Raw genomic sequence first — 13,226 nt, forward strand, 5'->3', positions numbered from 1 at the left:
AAAACTTTTATTTCTCATTGCTCTGCTTCTCTGGCTGCTAAAATGATTCTGAATTTGAAAAAAAAAGTATGTACTTAAGCATGTTGTATGTAATATTTATGTGCATCCAATAAACAATATATCTTCCTTTGATGTTATTTGTTTTCCTTTATCTGTTATATTGGGTGGAAAAAAATAGATTGAGAACATTTGCTCAAATATATAATAAAAATCATTTGGAGAGTAAGAATATTAATAGTTGACTTAGTTAAAAATTCTCTTTTTTATGGCATCTTACTGTGACTATGCCTGCAGACGAGGAGGCAACTGATATGATGGATTTTGAAAACTTCAGAAATGTTTTATCATATGACTTACAAATATACTATTGTTTTTGTAAAAAGAGCTTGTGTTGAATTTGCGCACATCTCTGTAATGTTATTTTACCTGATCATGGTAGTGCAAATAGACATATGATTCTAATTCTGAGATTCAAAAGGCTTAAAGATAATATGATTTTTCAGCTATTACAGATTTCCTATTTCATCTAAGTTTAATTTTTTATATTGGTTCAATTAACCTAATATGATTGGTTGAAAAGGTGAAATTCCAGGAATTCTTATTTATATTTTATGAGTATTTTGGTTTATAGTTCAATCTTTCCAACCTAGAAATAGGAAGGCTCTTAAGATAAATATTCATAATTTGACATAGTTGTCCTTAAACATACAATTAATCTTTGACAGGCCTACATTATTGCTTTTCTCACCAGTATTCCAGATTTTCATTAAATTAAAATGGAAGAAAGACTACAAATTATTATCAGTGGCCAAAGAAAATCTTTTTTTTTTCCTAACTAAAAACCTCTTCACATGTATTACAAGAAAGCAAAATTACTTTGATTTATAGTTATAAAGGAAATAAACTCTAATCTTTGCATAGTAGATGTTTTAACTTTTGTATCAAACTAAACCCATAGATAATTTTAAACAACATTAATATCTTTTCAAATTTTGAAGACATTAATGTAAATAAAATAAAATAGCCCAAAAGGGCTAATATTCTTGCTTTCACATGTATGTAGTACCTAGAGAAATCAAATCCATAGAGATACAAAGTAAAATGGTGGTTGCTAGGGGTTGAGAGAGAGGAATGGAAAGAAGTAAATAAAGGTTTTTTTTATCCCTGAAATGATTATACACTATGATGTTTTAATATCAGCTCAGGAGTAACATATGACTTTTACCATAATATAAGCTTCACTCTAAATAAAGACTAAATTAAAGAATACATGCAAAGCACTGAGCATAGATCTCACAACCAATTGTTTTCTCAGCAAATGTTATTTGTCTGATTATGAAAGCAGTAAATGTTTCAGGAAGTCAAAAGATCAGTATGAAGGAACTCATCTTTTAAATGGGTTCTCGAGTACATTTATAACATAATCAAATTAACTTCTTATCATTATCCAACATCCTTTACTAAAAACCTTTATTATTTCAGGAGGAATTGTTGATAAGGACCTTCGTCACTACCTCAACTTACGATTTCAGAAGGGTTCTGTTGACCACGAACTTCAGCAAATCATCCGTGACAACCTCTACCTCCGCACGGTGCCGTGTGAGTAGGATGGGTGATGTTATTTTCTTCCTGTGTTAGTAGAGAGATGTTCAGTCCTATATCCATTGTTTAAAAGGAAATTTAAGTCATAGTGGGCATTTGGAACAGAAAACCTATTTGAGACGTAAAAATGTTAAATGCTTATAACTGTGGTTGTGTGGTTTAGAATGAAGTTGTAGAAAGAGGAGACTTGTGATTTTCAAGCTACAAAATCTATCTTAATGTTTCTCAAGTTAGTACTGAAAAATATTGATTCTAGTTCAGACTTTTGGTGATTCAGAATGAATCATGATTGAAATAGAACTCCACAACAGGAGACAGGAGAATGCAAACTCAATTTATTAGTTGAAACAGCTATTTTGTAAATAGAATCTAAACAGTAACTCCTAAATTCATCTCAGGTTTGCAGCAAGGGAATCTAGTAAGTGAAAAGAAAAACACACATGGAAAAGCAAAGGTAGTATTCTGGAACTCTTAGGAGGTGATGTTGGGTCAGATAATTTTTATGCAACCTGGAGAAGTTCACGAATATAAATTCCTGTTTTACCTTAAATGACAGGAATAAGTGAAATGATAAATTCAAGTCATTTGACAATCTTCTATTAACTTAAGGATAAATAAATGATTTTTCAACTTAGGTCCTAGCTCTTATATCAATATCAAAATTATTTTCTTCAAGGAAGATTTTTATGACCTCCAAAAGATTCACTCCAGAAATTCTGATCTGTGGGTGTTATGTGTATTCCTTTTATTTTAGCTCTGCCCTAAATATTAACAAACTCAAAGCTATGGACTTGGGAAACTTAATAAAGAAAGAAAAAACTTAGCTAGGGTAAATGAAACAAATAAGCAAAGCAAAAAAAAAATGGTTTAGACATCCAGGATTAAACCACCAGTACTATGTAAGTGATATAGATAGATAATTATATTGAAATACTGAACACACAAGAAGATGTGAAGATGGACAGGTAACCATCCAGACATTTAACCAACACCCATTTAGGAGGGTTGGATTCTTGCCATTGTTAGCACTACTAAATGTTCATCAAAATAAAACTGCCAGAGCCTGACTATTAAATATTTCTAAAAAAGAATACTTGCTGACTGACATCTTGTTGGTCAAAATGATTTTGCTTTCAGTGTGTTGTTAGTTAAGTGAATAGACTTTTGGACTCTTGGTTTATAACTGGAAGTTGAGAAAAGTGCATTCTTAAACTTGTGAGTTTGACATCGGAGTGATGGGAAGAAGAAGATGGATTAAAGTAAGTGACTGAACTATTTATAAGGTAATGGGTGGACGCATTTTCAAAGCTGTGATGTTGTCAGCGCAATGGTGTGAATTTATCTTTTGTGACATGAAAGAAAGGAGATCTGAAATACTAAACAAAGAATCCAGCCACTTTATTATGTTTAAAAGCTGAGGGAAATAGATAAGAGGCTGACATTCAGGAATACTTGTAGTCCTTGCTAAGGCGATGACATACATAAGAAAGTCTTAATTAAATATGAAGATAATGAGAGTAAATTTTACATTAGTTAGTTAAGCTCTTAAATAAAGCATCTCTTTTTAAAGTACCAAAGAAAGACTAGGAAGACAAAATAAATTTAAGGGTAAGATAACTAGATTTATGTGAGTAAACACAGTTTCAAGATGTGATTTTTGTACAAGGTCATAAATTCAATTAGAAATCCTTGAATAGTTTCTACAAAAGAGATAATTAGAAACACAATGAATCTGAATATTATGATAAAGAATTATTCTTGGATTTTGCAGCCACCACTCTTAATAGCCAATGAATGACAGCATGCACTATCAGTGCTTTTAACTTGGCATAAAAGTGAAAAAAAATAAAATAAAGATGACTCTGACTTATTTTATTAAAAATATCTTTTATACTGATGAATTGGATGTGGAAAATCTATTACCTTTACTCATTATATCTTTAAATGAAGTAATCAGATATTTTCAGAGATTATTCATTAAAAATACATCAGTAATGTGAGAAATCCTACCATGGCTTAGAAACCTACATGTGTATCCAACACATCAATTGGCATTGAGTATGGAATCACATTAGTTACACATTCTCTTGGGTCCAAAAATTCTCAAGGGTTTTCATAAACCCAGTATAATAAAAGGGCAGTGTATGATTGAAGGGCATAGTATTGTTCCTATATAAACATACATTAATATGTATTCACTCACCTCTTTTTTAATCTAGCAGTAGCATCAGAAATAGGTCTTTGATAACTACATTGAAATAAAATTATAGTCAACTTATAACTATGTTGAAGGTAGATTTTTTTTCATAATGCGATACTTAACTAAGTAATTCTGCTTTCTCCATGATACTATTGGAAAGGAGCCAAGTCTTAGAGCTAGACTTATATTGGCCGGTGAGTAAGAGGGGCTAGGGTTCCAGAGACAAAACTGCTCTCATACACAAATATATGCTTGGCCAAATCCAGTTATGGACAATCTGGCTCCTGTACTAAACCCTGTAGGAAACCTGTGTCTGGCTGTTGGTTGGTTTCTGAGGTAAGCAGAGGAAGGTGGTGGCTAGTTCTGGTATTTAACTAAAATAATTGAAAATCCTGTCAATCTGTTCACATAAGCAAGGACTGACTGTATGAAGCCTTTCATTTCATTTCCCCAGAATCTTATCTCAGAACATATTTCTTCAAAAAAAATTGGCTTTAAAACATATATCTCTAGACAAGGAAGGAGAACTTGTTCACATAGACCGGGTTGTTGCAAATATAGCAAGGATGAGATCCAACTACACATACACACACAAACACACATGCACACACAGAGATTCTGATGAGATCACTTGTGATTCCTTCAGATCGGATAACAAAAAGAACCTTAGGAATGGACTCTTAATATTTTCTGTTTATATGATATTTATGTAAAACATATGCCAGTTAACCTGATTCATGTCTGCTGAAGACCCAAGTTCATTCCTAAATATGTGATTTCTCAAATGCTAAATTGTACAACTAATAAGGGGAAAATAGAAATTTCTAGAGCAATTTGACATACTAAAAAGTGATAGCTAATTATAAATGAAGACTGAAAATTAATCTTTCTACTATAAGATGTCAGGCTATATAATATTTTTATGTTATTGAACTTCAGAAGAAATAATAAATGACAATAATACAAAACTGTTGTATCCTAGGATATGATAACAATTGACCAGGCAATATGTATATAGATCAAAGACTACTACAAAGAGTTTAGTACATCACATGGTATTTAATTACTCTGATAGTATACAAAAGGCAATTTCAGAAGCACCAACTTGGCAACCCTCAGAGGGTAGATAAAACAGTTTCATCACAGCATGTTAAGTGTACAAAGTCAAGACGGCATGAATTGTCCCTTGGGTAGTATAGATTCAAAAGTATCTGAAGGAAATTAGTGGAATTAATACTGAAAAATATTGGAATAATTTGCAAGTGTTTAAAGAGTAAAATGAAGTTCTTTAATTTTAACAGTCTACTGAGTATAATGATGATACATATTAACTCTTGAGTCTGTCAACCAAAATTAAACAGACCATGTTTCTGAAATATGAGAAAAAACAATCACTGCAATTTATTGATAAAGTCCTAGTTCTTTGGATCTTTGATATTTATTAGAGAAACAAGTTAATTTTGGAGGCAGGTATGAGCATAGATATAAATTTTAGATACATCTCCCAGTATGCCAGATGACATGGGGAAGAACTTCAAACAACCAATTTTAAAAGTTTCAAAATGAAATGGAAGGTAGTTAAAATTAAACTTCTCTCCCAAGACCATACTTTATCATTTGGTGAGATGGTTTTATTGGGAAATATTTTAAATTTATTTGAAGTTAAAAGAAATACCAGTGTATACCAAGTAAAAGGCAAGAATCAATAAAACTCAAGTCTAAAACTATTCCATAAAGAGTGAATAAAATGAAAAACATAGATTTAAGAGATGAAAGAAATTACTTTTGCAGAAGATCTGATTGCGGTATAACTCACAACGATGTTTCTACATATTAAAGTACTTTTAGTAAAACTAAGCTATATTAAAAAGAAATATTGTCAATGATAAAATTGTAAGATTTCTAAGATATTTATTTAATTTTCTGATACTTATAATAAATGGTCTCCTGTTAGGAACAATTACCAACAAACCAAAAGATAAAGGTATACATGGGGGAAACATCCCCTTTTGCTAATTAAATTATTCTATATAAGACAATGGTCAAAAAGAATGAGTGGGGAGGAGCTGATTGGTCATATATCTGTTAAAGAAGGTTAAATTGGGTCAGAAGTCTTTAGTCCACTCCATGGGGAAAATAATTTTTATGCAAAAATCAGTTATTTAAAGGCTTGGTAAAATTGAGACTTTCAGCAAGGTAATGTTTTTGTGGGAATAAATAAATCCAATTGCTCTTAATTTAGGTTGTAAAGAATATTTATGACCATGGAGTAAGTAGGGAGAGTGGCATTCATCTGTAGATTAGATTGCTGACATGAACCCATCTTTTCCCAGTAGAAGAATTTACTTGAGTTAGAAATGATTACAAATACGATTCTGGGGCTGGGTTGTAGCTCAGTGGAGCGCGATTGCCTAGCATGTGTGAGGCACCAGGTTTTATTCTCAGCACCACATACAAGTAAATAAAATAAAGGTCCATCAACACCTAATTTAAAAAAAAAATATCTGATTCTGTTTTCAGAATACTTTTACAACATAGATCTGTATGCTGAGATGGACTCAGGTTGGACTATATTGAACATGTAGGCATAGAGGTAGAAGCTTCCAACCCAACCAAATTTTAAACCAACATATTAAAACAACTGTAAATTATACATCTGTTTCAACGTTATTCTTGTTGCCTCAAATAAGAATCATCAATTTAGAAACTCGTTTGTGAAATTGCTTTTAGGATTTGAATCATATTCTTTTGCAATTATTTCAGAATCAAGTTGCCAGATTTTTGTTCTTGGAAAATGAATTTGATTTTTAAAAATATATTAATTATATTTAGTGCTAAGTGTTGAGAATGAGGGTTATTAGAGAATAAATATGGTCATTAGCTTTATGGGCCAATGTAGAAGGAAATCTATAAACAGATGAAATTAAATTTCTTGAGAGATTTATAAACTGCCCTGGAAGTCTCAACCAAAGGAAAAACTTAAAAAGCTTCTGAGCAGTAGCAAATACTTGAAAGTATTTTAATCATTTATTTATTCAGATGTATGTCTGCTTTGCATATTTATTAAACATGTGTTGTTACTTTACAGGAATCTGTAATAGGCTTACCCTCTCCTTCTCATTGAGAATATTAAGATCTGGTACCATGTTGGTTAGACAAAAGTACTATATATATATATATATATATATATATATATATATATATATATATATATATATATATTATTTTTTTCCTCTCTTCCTTAAACAAAATGAATGTGTCTTTCTTACTCAGATGGTAACGTCCATTAGTTTGGTTGATAAAGTACAGGAGAGAATTGGCTTCAAAAAATTGTTTAACATGAAAAGTCAAGGAACAAGACTGTTAGCAGTGATTAGAAGTGATTGCATTGATTTATCCATGTGACACTACAGAGCACTTGTATTAGAATAAAAGAATATACCTGCCACAAAATAAGAACAGTAAATATGAATAGTGAAAATCGTACTAATCTTCCCAATCACATAAAATTTCCTTTTTGCCCTGATTGATTGGTTCCTTAAGTTGTGACCCACATTTTCCTTTGGTTTTATCCCGTTTGTGTTTCTTTCTTTCTTTCTCTCTACCTCCCCCCCCAACCCCCACACCTCTCTCTTTCTCTCTTGATTCTTCACAAGTGGGAGACTTTCCACAGTGGGCCATAAATGGAGTTGGCTGTTAGAATGTACAACTTTGGACTTCATGGTTCCCAGCTGCTACCCAAAGAATAAGTGGTGCCTGTGGCCATTTTTTCACTTCCAGAAAAATCCAGTCATCACTTTGAATAGAAAATAAGCCACATTTCCGGAGGCACAGTATCTACTTCCTACAAATTCCAAAGTCACAGTCCTGTGTGCTCATATGTAAGCATATCAATACTTCTCATTTTAACCTCTGCACTCTTTGAACATAAAGAATTAGGACTCGGTCAGGTTCAGACCTACCCAAGTTTCCAGAGTCAACTGATTACCACCTACACTTTGAGATGATTATGGAAGAAGCTGAAGAACAGTAGTAGGCAGATGGCAATGGATATTAGTGTTAACATGGGATTTTAAGACCTTAGGTTTGTAGTAGTACAGTTAACTTCTAATTCACAGGCACCTAGACAAATGGCAATAAAAAAAGGAATGCTGATTCAAGTTACTGTTATTCTAATATTGGTATATTAGTCAAAGCCACTCACACATTATAGTTTAGCATTGTTGTGTCATAGAAAAGAGCATTAATCCTTAGCTTTATTTACTTCACAACATGGAACTATGGAATGAGCACTTATCTCAGAATTAGGAGCCATTAGTGCTGAACCAGGATCTGCCCCTAACTATAGAAACTTGGCCAAGGCCTTAACCTCTGGGTCTTAGGAAAAAAAGGGATGAAATTAACTCTAGTGATTCTTTTTGTTCTAAAATTCTGTGGTTTTCTGATTCTACTGGCTTGCCTTTTTTCCATTTTATCATATTTCAAATTAGTTCTTCCAATATGCTTAAATTATTCTGAGTATGGAATGCCCTTGATATCAAGCAGGTGTAAACAACTTATGGAAACTGAAGATATATCAAATATTGCAGACACTTCAGGGAAAAATAAAGAGCTGGGTTTAAATTAAGTGCAGTTCTGGATAAAACCAGCCATGCGTGTACTTTCAGATTTTTCTATGAATGTCAAGTTAAAGATGCCATCATAACTCTGATGTTCCTTGAAATCTGCCTTCACTATTCATGAAATTCTGAAATATGGTCCAGTTTAGTAAGTGGATAAGAAAATAAACATAATGGGAAATACAAAGCTTTTAAAATTGCTCTCCTTCTTTGGAATATGTAATGAGTTGAGATGTGACATAAAGACTTCTGAAGCATGAGGTATATTGTTATGAAAATGTGATTGTAATCCTTATGAAAAGATGTTTAACATGAAATACAGTGCCTTCTAATGTTGAACTTTAATAAATGTCACTTATGTGAGTGAATGACCCTGGTTAGAAGCCCAAATAGTTCTAGTTAGTGGAAGGCTAGATCAATGCTTACTGCAGTCAAGGACTTTACAGCACAAATGAAAACTTTAGAAGAGTCCAAAGGTTTTCTCAAACAAGGCAATTAAAAGTTAAGATTGATATAGCATTGACAGTCAATTCAATTTAAAAATACACATGGATCCTGCTTTTCTTAAGCAAATCAGAAGTATAGAATTGGATGGATTCCCAGTTAGTTTCCAGTTTCTATTCCAAGCTGTTGCCTTTCCTTGTTAAAGGCTAACTTGCAGGAAAGTTGCTATTCATGCTAACAAAGCCAGTAAATATCTGCACAAGCTCCATTGGAATGAGGATAGAGTTTCCCTTGCTGCTCAACACAACCTAGTCCTACACATCAGTAATAATTTCATAACTTGTCCTCCAAAGACAAGACTGCAGTGGGGAACTAATGTCAATCTATATATGTCTGTCCTCTCTGGCAGGAATTATGATTTGTCTTCTTATATTTTCAGTTAGTTGATACTGATGAAAAACTACAGATCATTCAGGGACTTGCATATTTGAAGTCTGAGACTTCATGTCCTGAATACAATTCAAGTCTATTATTTTTATGTTGAAATGAACCTTTTGGTTGTCCATTAGTCAGTCAAGTTCCAAATTGTCTTTTCTTTAGCATGCCATTGCCACAAATATTGAATACAATATATCAAAGGGGAGAAAAAGAAAAAAATTAATTGATAAGTGTATTATTCCAATAATTAGTATTGTTAACTTTATATAGAAAAATATAATAAATAGTTAAAGGAGTCTCAATTATCTAAAAGGACTTTTTTGCCAGGCCTGGTGGCACACACCTATCATGTCAGCTACTCTGGAGACTGAGTTAGGAGGATCACAAGTTCAAAACCAGCCTCAGCAATCTTGGAAATTTAGTGAGACCCTCAAAATAAAAAAAAAGGGCTCAGGGTGTAATTCAATGGTAATTTGCCCCAAGATTCAATCTCAGGTTCAATACTCAGGGAAAGGGGAAAATATATAAATAAATAATTTTTTTTATTTTTTATTTTCTGAGCCTTGCTTGTAAAAACTTTCTGATCTTAGCTCTACTAGACTTTCTATATGTGTTTCATATTCTGAGTTCTTATGTAAATATAAGATTACAAATATATAAAGTTTAAGAGCAAGTATTTATAGACATTTTCAGTTCTTTTAAAAATATTTTTATTATAGATGGACACAATATCTTTATTTTATTTACTTATTTTTATGTGGTGCTGAAGGTGAAACCCAGTGCCTCACATATCTGAGGTAAGCATTCTACCACTGAGCTACAATCCTAGCCCACGTTTCAGTTCTTTAACTTGGCATTTCATGCAAGCATTCTTTTATAAATCCTTGTGGGGGTCAAGGGGGTAGATTGAGAAGAAGGAAATGAATGAACATTTACCAAATATCTATGTGCAAGTATTATTATGTCATTGCATTTTGCAATTCTTTGAGAAATGGGTTTGGTTTCCATTTTTCAGATCAGCATACTTAAGCTTGAGAGGTTATGGACCCTTTCCAAACCACACAGTCAGTAAATAGATGAGAAGTAACTCTGATGCCAAGACATTGTTGGGTGTATCATGTTTCCTCCTTAGTCCTTAGAGTTCTGATTTCTCTGACAATACTGAACAAATTTTGGGAGACTACAAAACACAAAAGACTGCTGGAATGTGTATCGTCATTGATTATCTAATGTTTCCATCAAAGCAGAGAAAAAAAATCATGAAAGTGGTAGTGAGGTATACATGACCTCTACATTGCACACATCTCCACAACTGCTGTCCAGGACCCCAGTGATATCATTACCCTACAGACTCCAAACTGACCAAAGTCATGGGTGACATTATTCAATAGTGGCAAACATCTTCCCATTTTAATCTAGAGGTTACCAAGGCAGAGGCAACAGAACTGTTTACTCTAGAGTTAATAACATTATACCAAGAAAAACAAAGCCACTTCTGCTTAAGAAGAGTACCATTCTCTCCTCTCAGCATGGCTGACTCTCCACAGGCTCAGTGTTACTTATGGCTCAGTATAATGATAGCTTCTAAGATTTCCAGAACTCCCATCCACTCCCTTTCAACACAATTCTGTGATGGCACAGGTTTGCATAACTTGCTTGATGCGCTCACCACACAGACACCAAATTGAAAAGCAAACATCCACCCTTCTATCTTACTGATCCTCCCTGGCTTCTGGTTACATCCTGTAATTCTGGTTCAAAGTATCCAGGTTAATACAAAAACACCTAGTGATCAGTGAGCAATGTAAACCATGAAGGATCCAATGTGTATGTAGTCATGCTTCACTATGCCAAGCTTCGGTGTTCTTGTTTTAACTAATTTTTTATTTGCTCTAATCAGCTATACATGACAGCAGAATGTTCTTCAATTCATTGTCCATAAATGGAACATAATTTTTCACTTCTCTGATTGTACATGAAGTAGGGTCACACCATTCGTGCAATCATACCTGTACCTAGGGTAATGATGTCTATCTCATTCCTACCTCATCTTTCCTACCCCCTTTCTCCCTTGGTTCTCTTTTTATTGCCTTCCATGGTCAAGAAATATTTTGTCTATTTCATATTGCAAAAAAACATACAAATGATGAGTCATTCGGTCTTCAGTTTAGGAAGTAAAACCACGCAAGTTATTTTAAGGAGGAAGAAGTTTAGGGAATACATTGTTTAGAAAACTGCTAGAAAAGCTGCAGAAGGAGGGTGCAGATTAAATCCTCAGGAATAATACTCAAACAATACAGTACTGCTTGGAGAGTTTACAAACCTTACCAGAAAGATTGCTGTCCCTGAGGCCTGCAGCTAAGAACTAGATCTCAGGAACCAGAATTGAGAAATTACCACCAAAGGCTGCAATTGCCACAACTGCTACTTGACACCTGAGAAGTTAGGGAAGCAACACTGGGACTGTCCTACAGAAAACACTTTACACCTGTAAAGTCTTTTGCTATGAAAGCAGATATCACCTCTAAACATGTTTCTTTTTAGTGATTACCTCATAGGCATAGAGAAGCATTAGATAACCTTAAAGTTATTATCTATTAAAAGACAAATGTTTTAAGTTCTATGATTTTGGTTAATCTATAGTCAAATACTAACTATAAATAATTGTTATCAGATATTAGTAAAAAGATTTACAGAGTCTTTGTTAAGATTTTTGCTTTATTATTTATGTCCAGGTTCCTAATGATTAATTTATATTATGCTAACTGATTATAAGCTACCAAGGAAACGTATTTATTCTTCAGAAAACAGTGCATTATCAGTGTATTCTGGAATTGTTCTACTCTACTTATAGAATGAGACATTTTAAATGTGTGTAAGAGTCTTTGTTCATTTTATTCACAACTTTATTATTAAAAAGTATGAATGTGACACTAACAAAATTTAGTTCATAATTATATTTCTCACATGAAAAAGCAATTGACAAAAATGCTTTCAGAACATAATTTAAATTTGGAGCAAGAAAAGGAATCTTAATTAAAAGTGAGGAGTTGAATATATTATTTGAAGCACTACAGAAAATTAATTATGGTTTGAAAGAAGCAAGATGCTTTCAGCACTGAGTGGCACAATATCTGTGATCAGAGTTCAACACTGGCAGCTTTTTAAGGCCCCATCATCATTTCCATGCCTCAGAGTTCATTAAAGAATCAATGCTATGAGTCTTCTGGCAGATTGAAATGCATTAAAAAATACACATACAATTTGGAAAATTTGTATTTAAGCCAATATATTGACTTAACATCAGCTTGGAAAAAAGGCATCAGGTTCTCTGGTACAAACATAAAAGTGTAATTTTAGTTATGCCATAATTTGAGTGTTATCCTCTTTATGAATATGGTTATATTCATAAAAACTTATCTTCCAGATTCATTGGTTATGAAAAATGTGGTTGTTAATTTAAAGTGTCATTAATGCACTTAATAACCTGTTAAATTTAAAGAGATTAAAAATTTATAAACTTTCATATATTGTGACTTATTCTAATTCAGTCCTGCTAACATTGAGAGGTACTGTGTACATATGACTGGGTGGGTTCTATGGAATGATTATCACACAGGTCCTGTTCTCTGGGGATTATCCTTATCACAAGTTCAACTCTAGGTAAGGCACATATTATATTTTCATTTTATGGATGAGTAAATGGAATATATACAGCAAACTAAGGTAAAATAACTACCCTATGTTATAGTTAAGGGTAATAGCCAGTCTCAAAGCTTTGGGGGATGATTAATTATTAAGACAATCTGAGTTAATTTATCTTTACTTAACAATAATGACTAGACTTTGGACTCCATGAAGATGTAGACCAATAAAGACAGAATGGTTAAACTTTTAATTGAGCAATATGATTCCATTTTTGG

At 32.9% G+C, this 13,226-nt stretch overlaps 1 protein-coding gene across 4 annotated transcripts in view; it reads left to right on the forward strand.

The window, feature by feature from the left end:
* Magi2 (membrane associated guanylate kinase, WW and PDZ domain containing 2) overlaps positions 1 to 13,226 on the forward strand; it is a 1,314,737-nt gene that overhangs the window by 381,870 nt on the left and 919,641 nt on the right. For all 4 annotated transcript variants that reach the window (XM_046464122.2, XM_046464123.2, XM_058585490.1 and 1 more), the window contains exon 2: positions 1,483 to 1,599. In XM_046464122.2, coding sequence (XP_046320078.1) covers positions 1,483 to 1,599 — 117 coding nt within the window. The remainder of the gene's footprint in view (positions 1 to 1,482; positions 1,600 to 13,226) is intronic.

Source organism: Marmota monax, unplaced genomic scaffold, assembly GCF_021218885.2.
Source record: "Marmota monax isolate L192 unplaced genomic scaffold, Marmota_monax_Labrador192_F-V1.1 WCK01_AAM20220418_F8-fsc00065, whole genome shotgun sequence".
NCBI lineage: Eukaryota > Metazoa > Chordata > Mammalia > Rodentia > Sciuridae > Marmota > Marmota monax.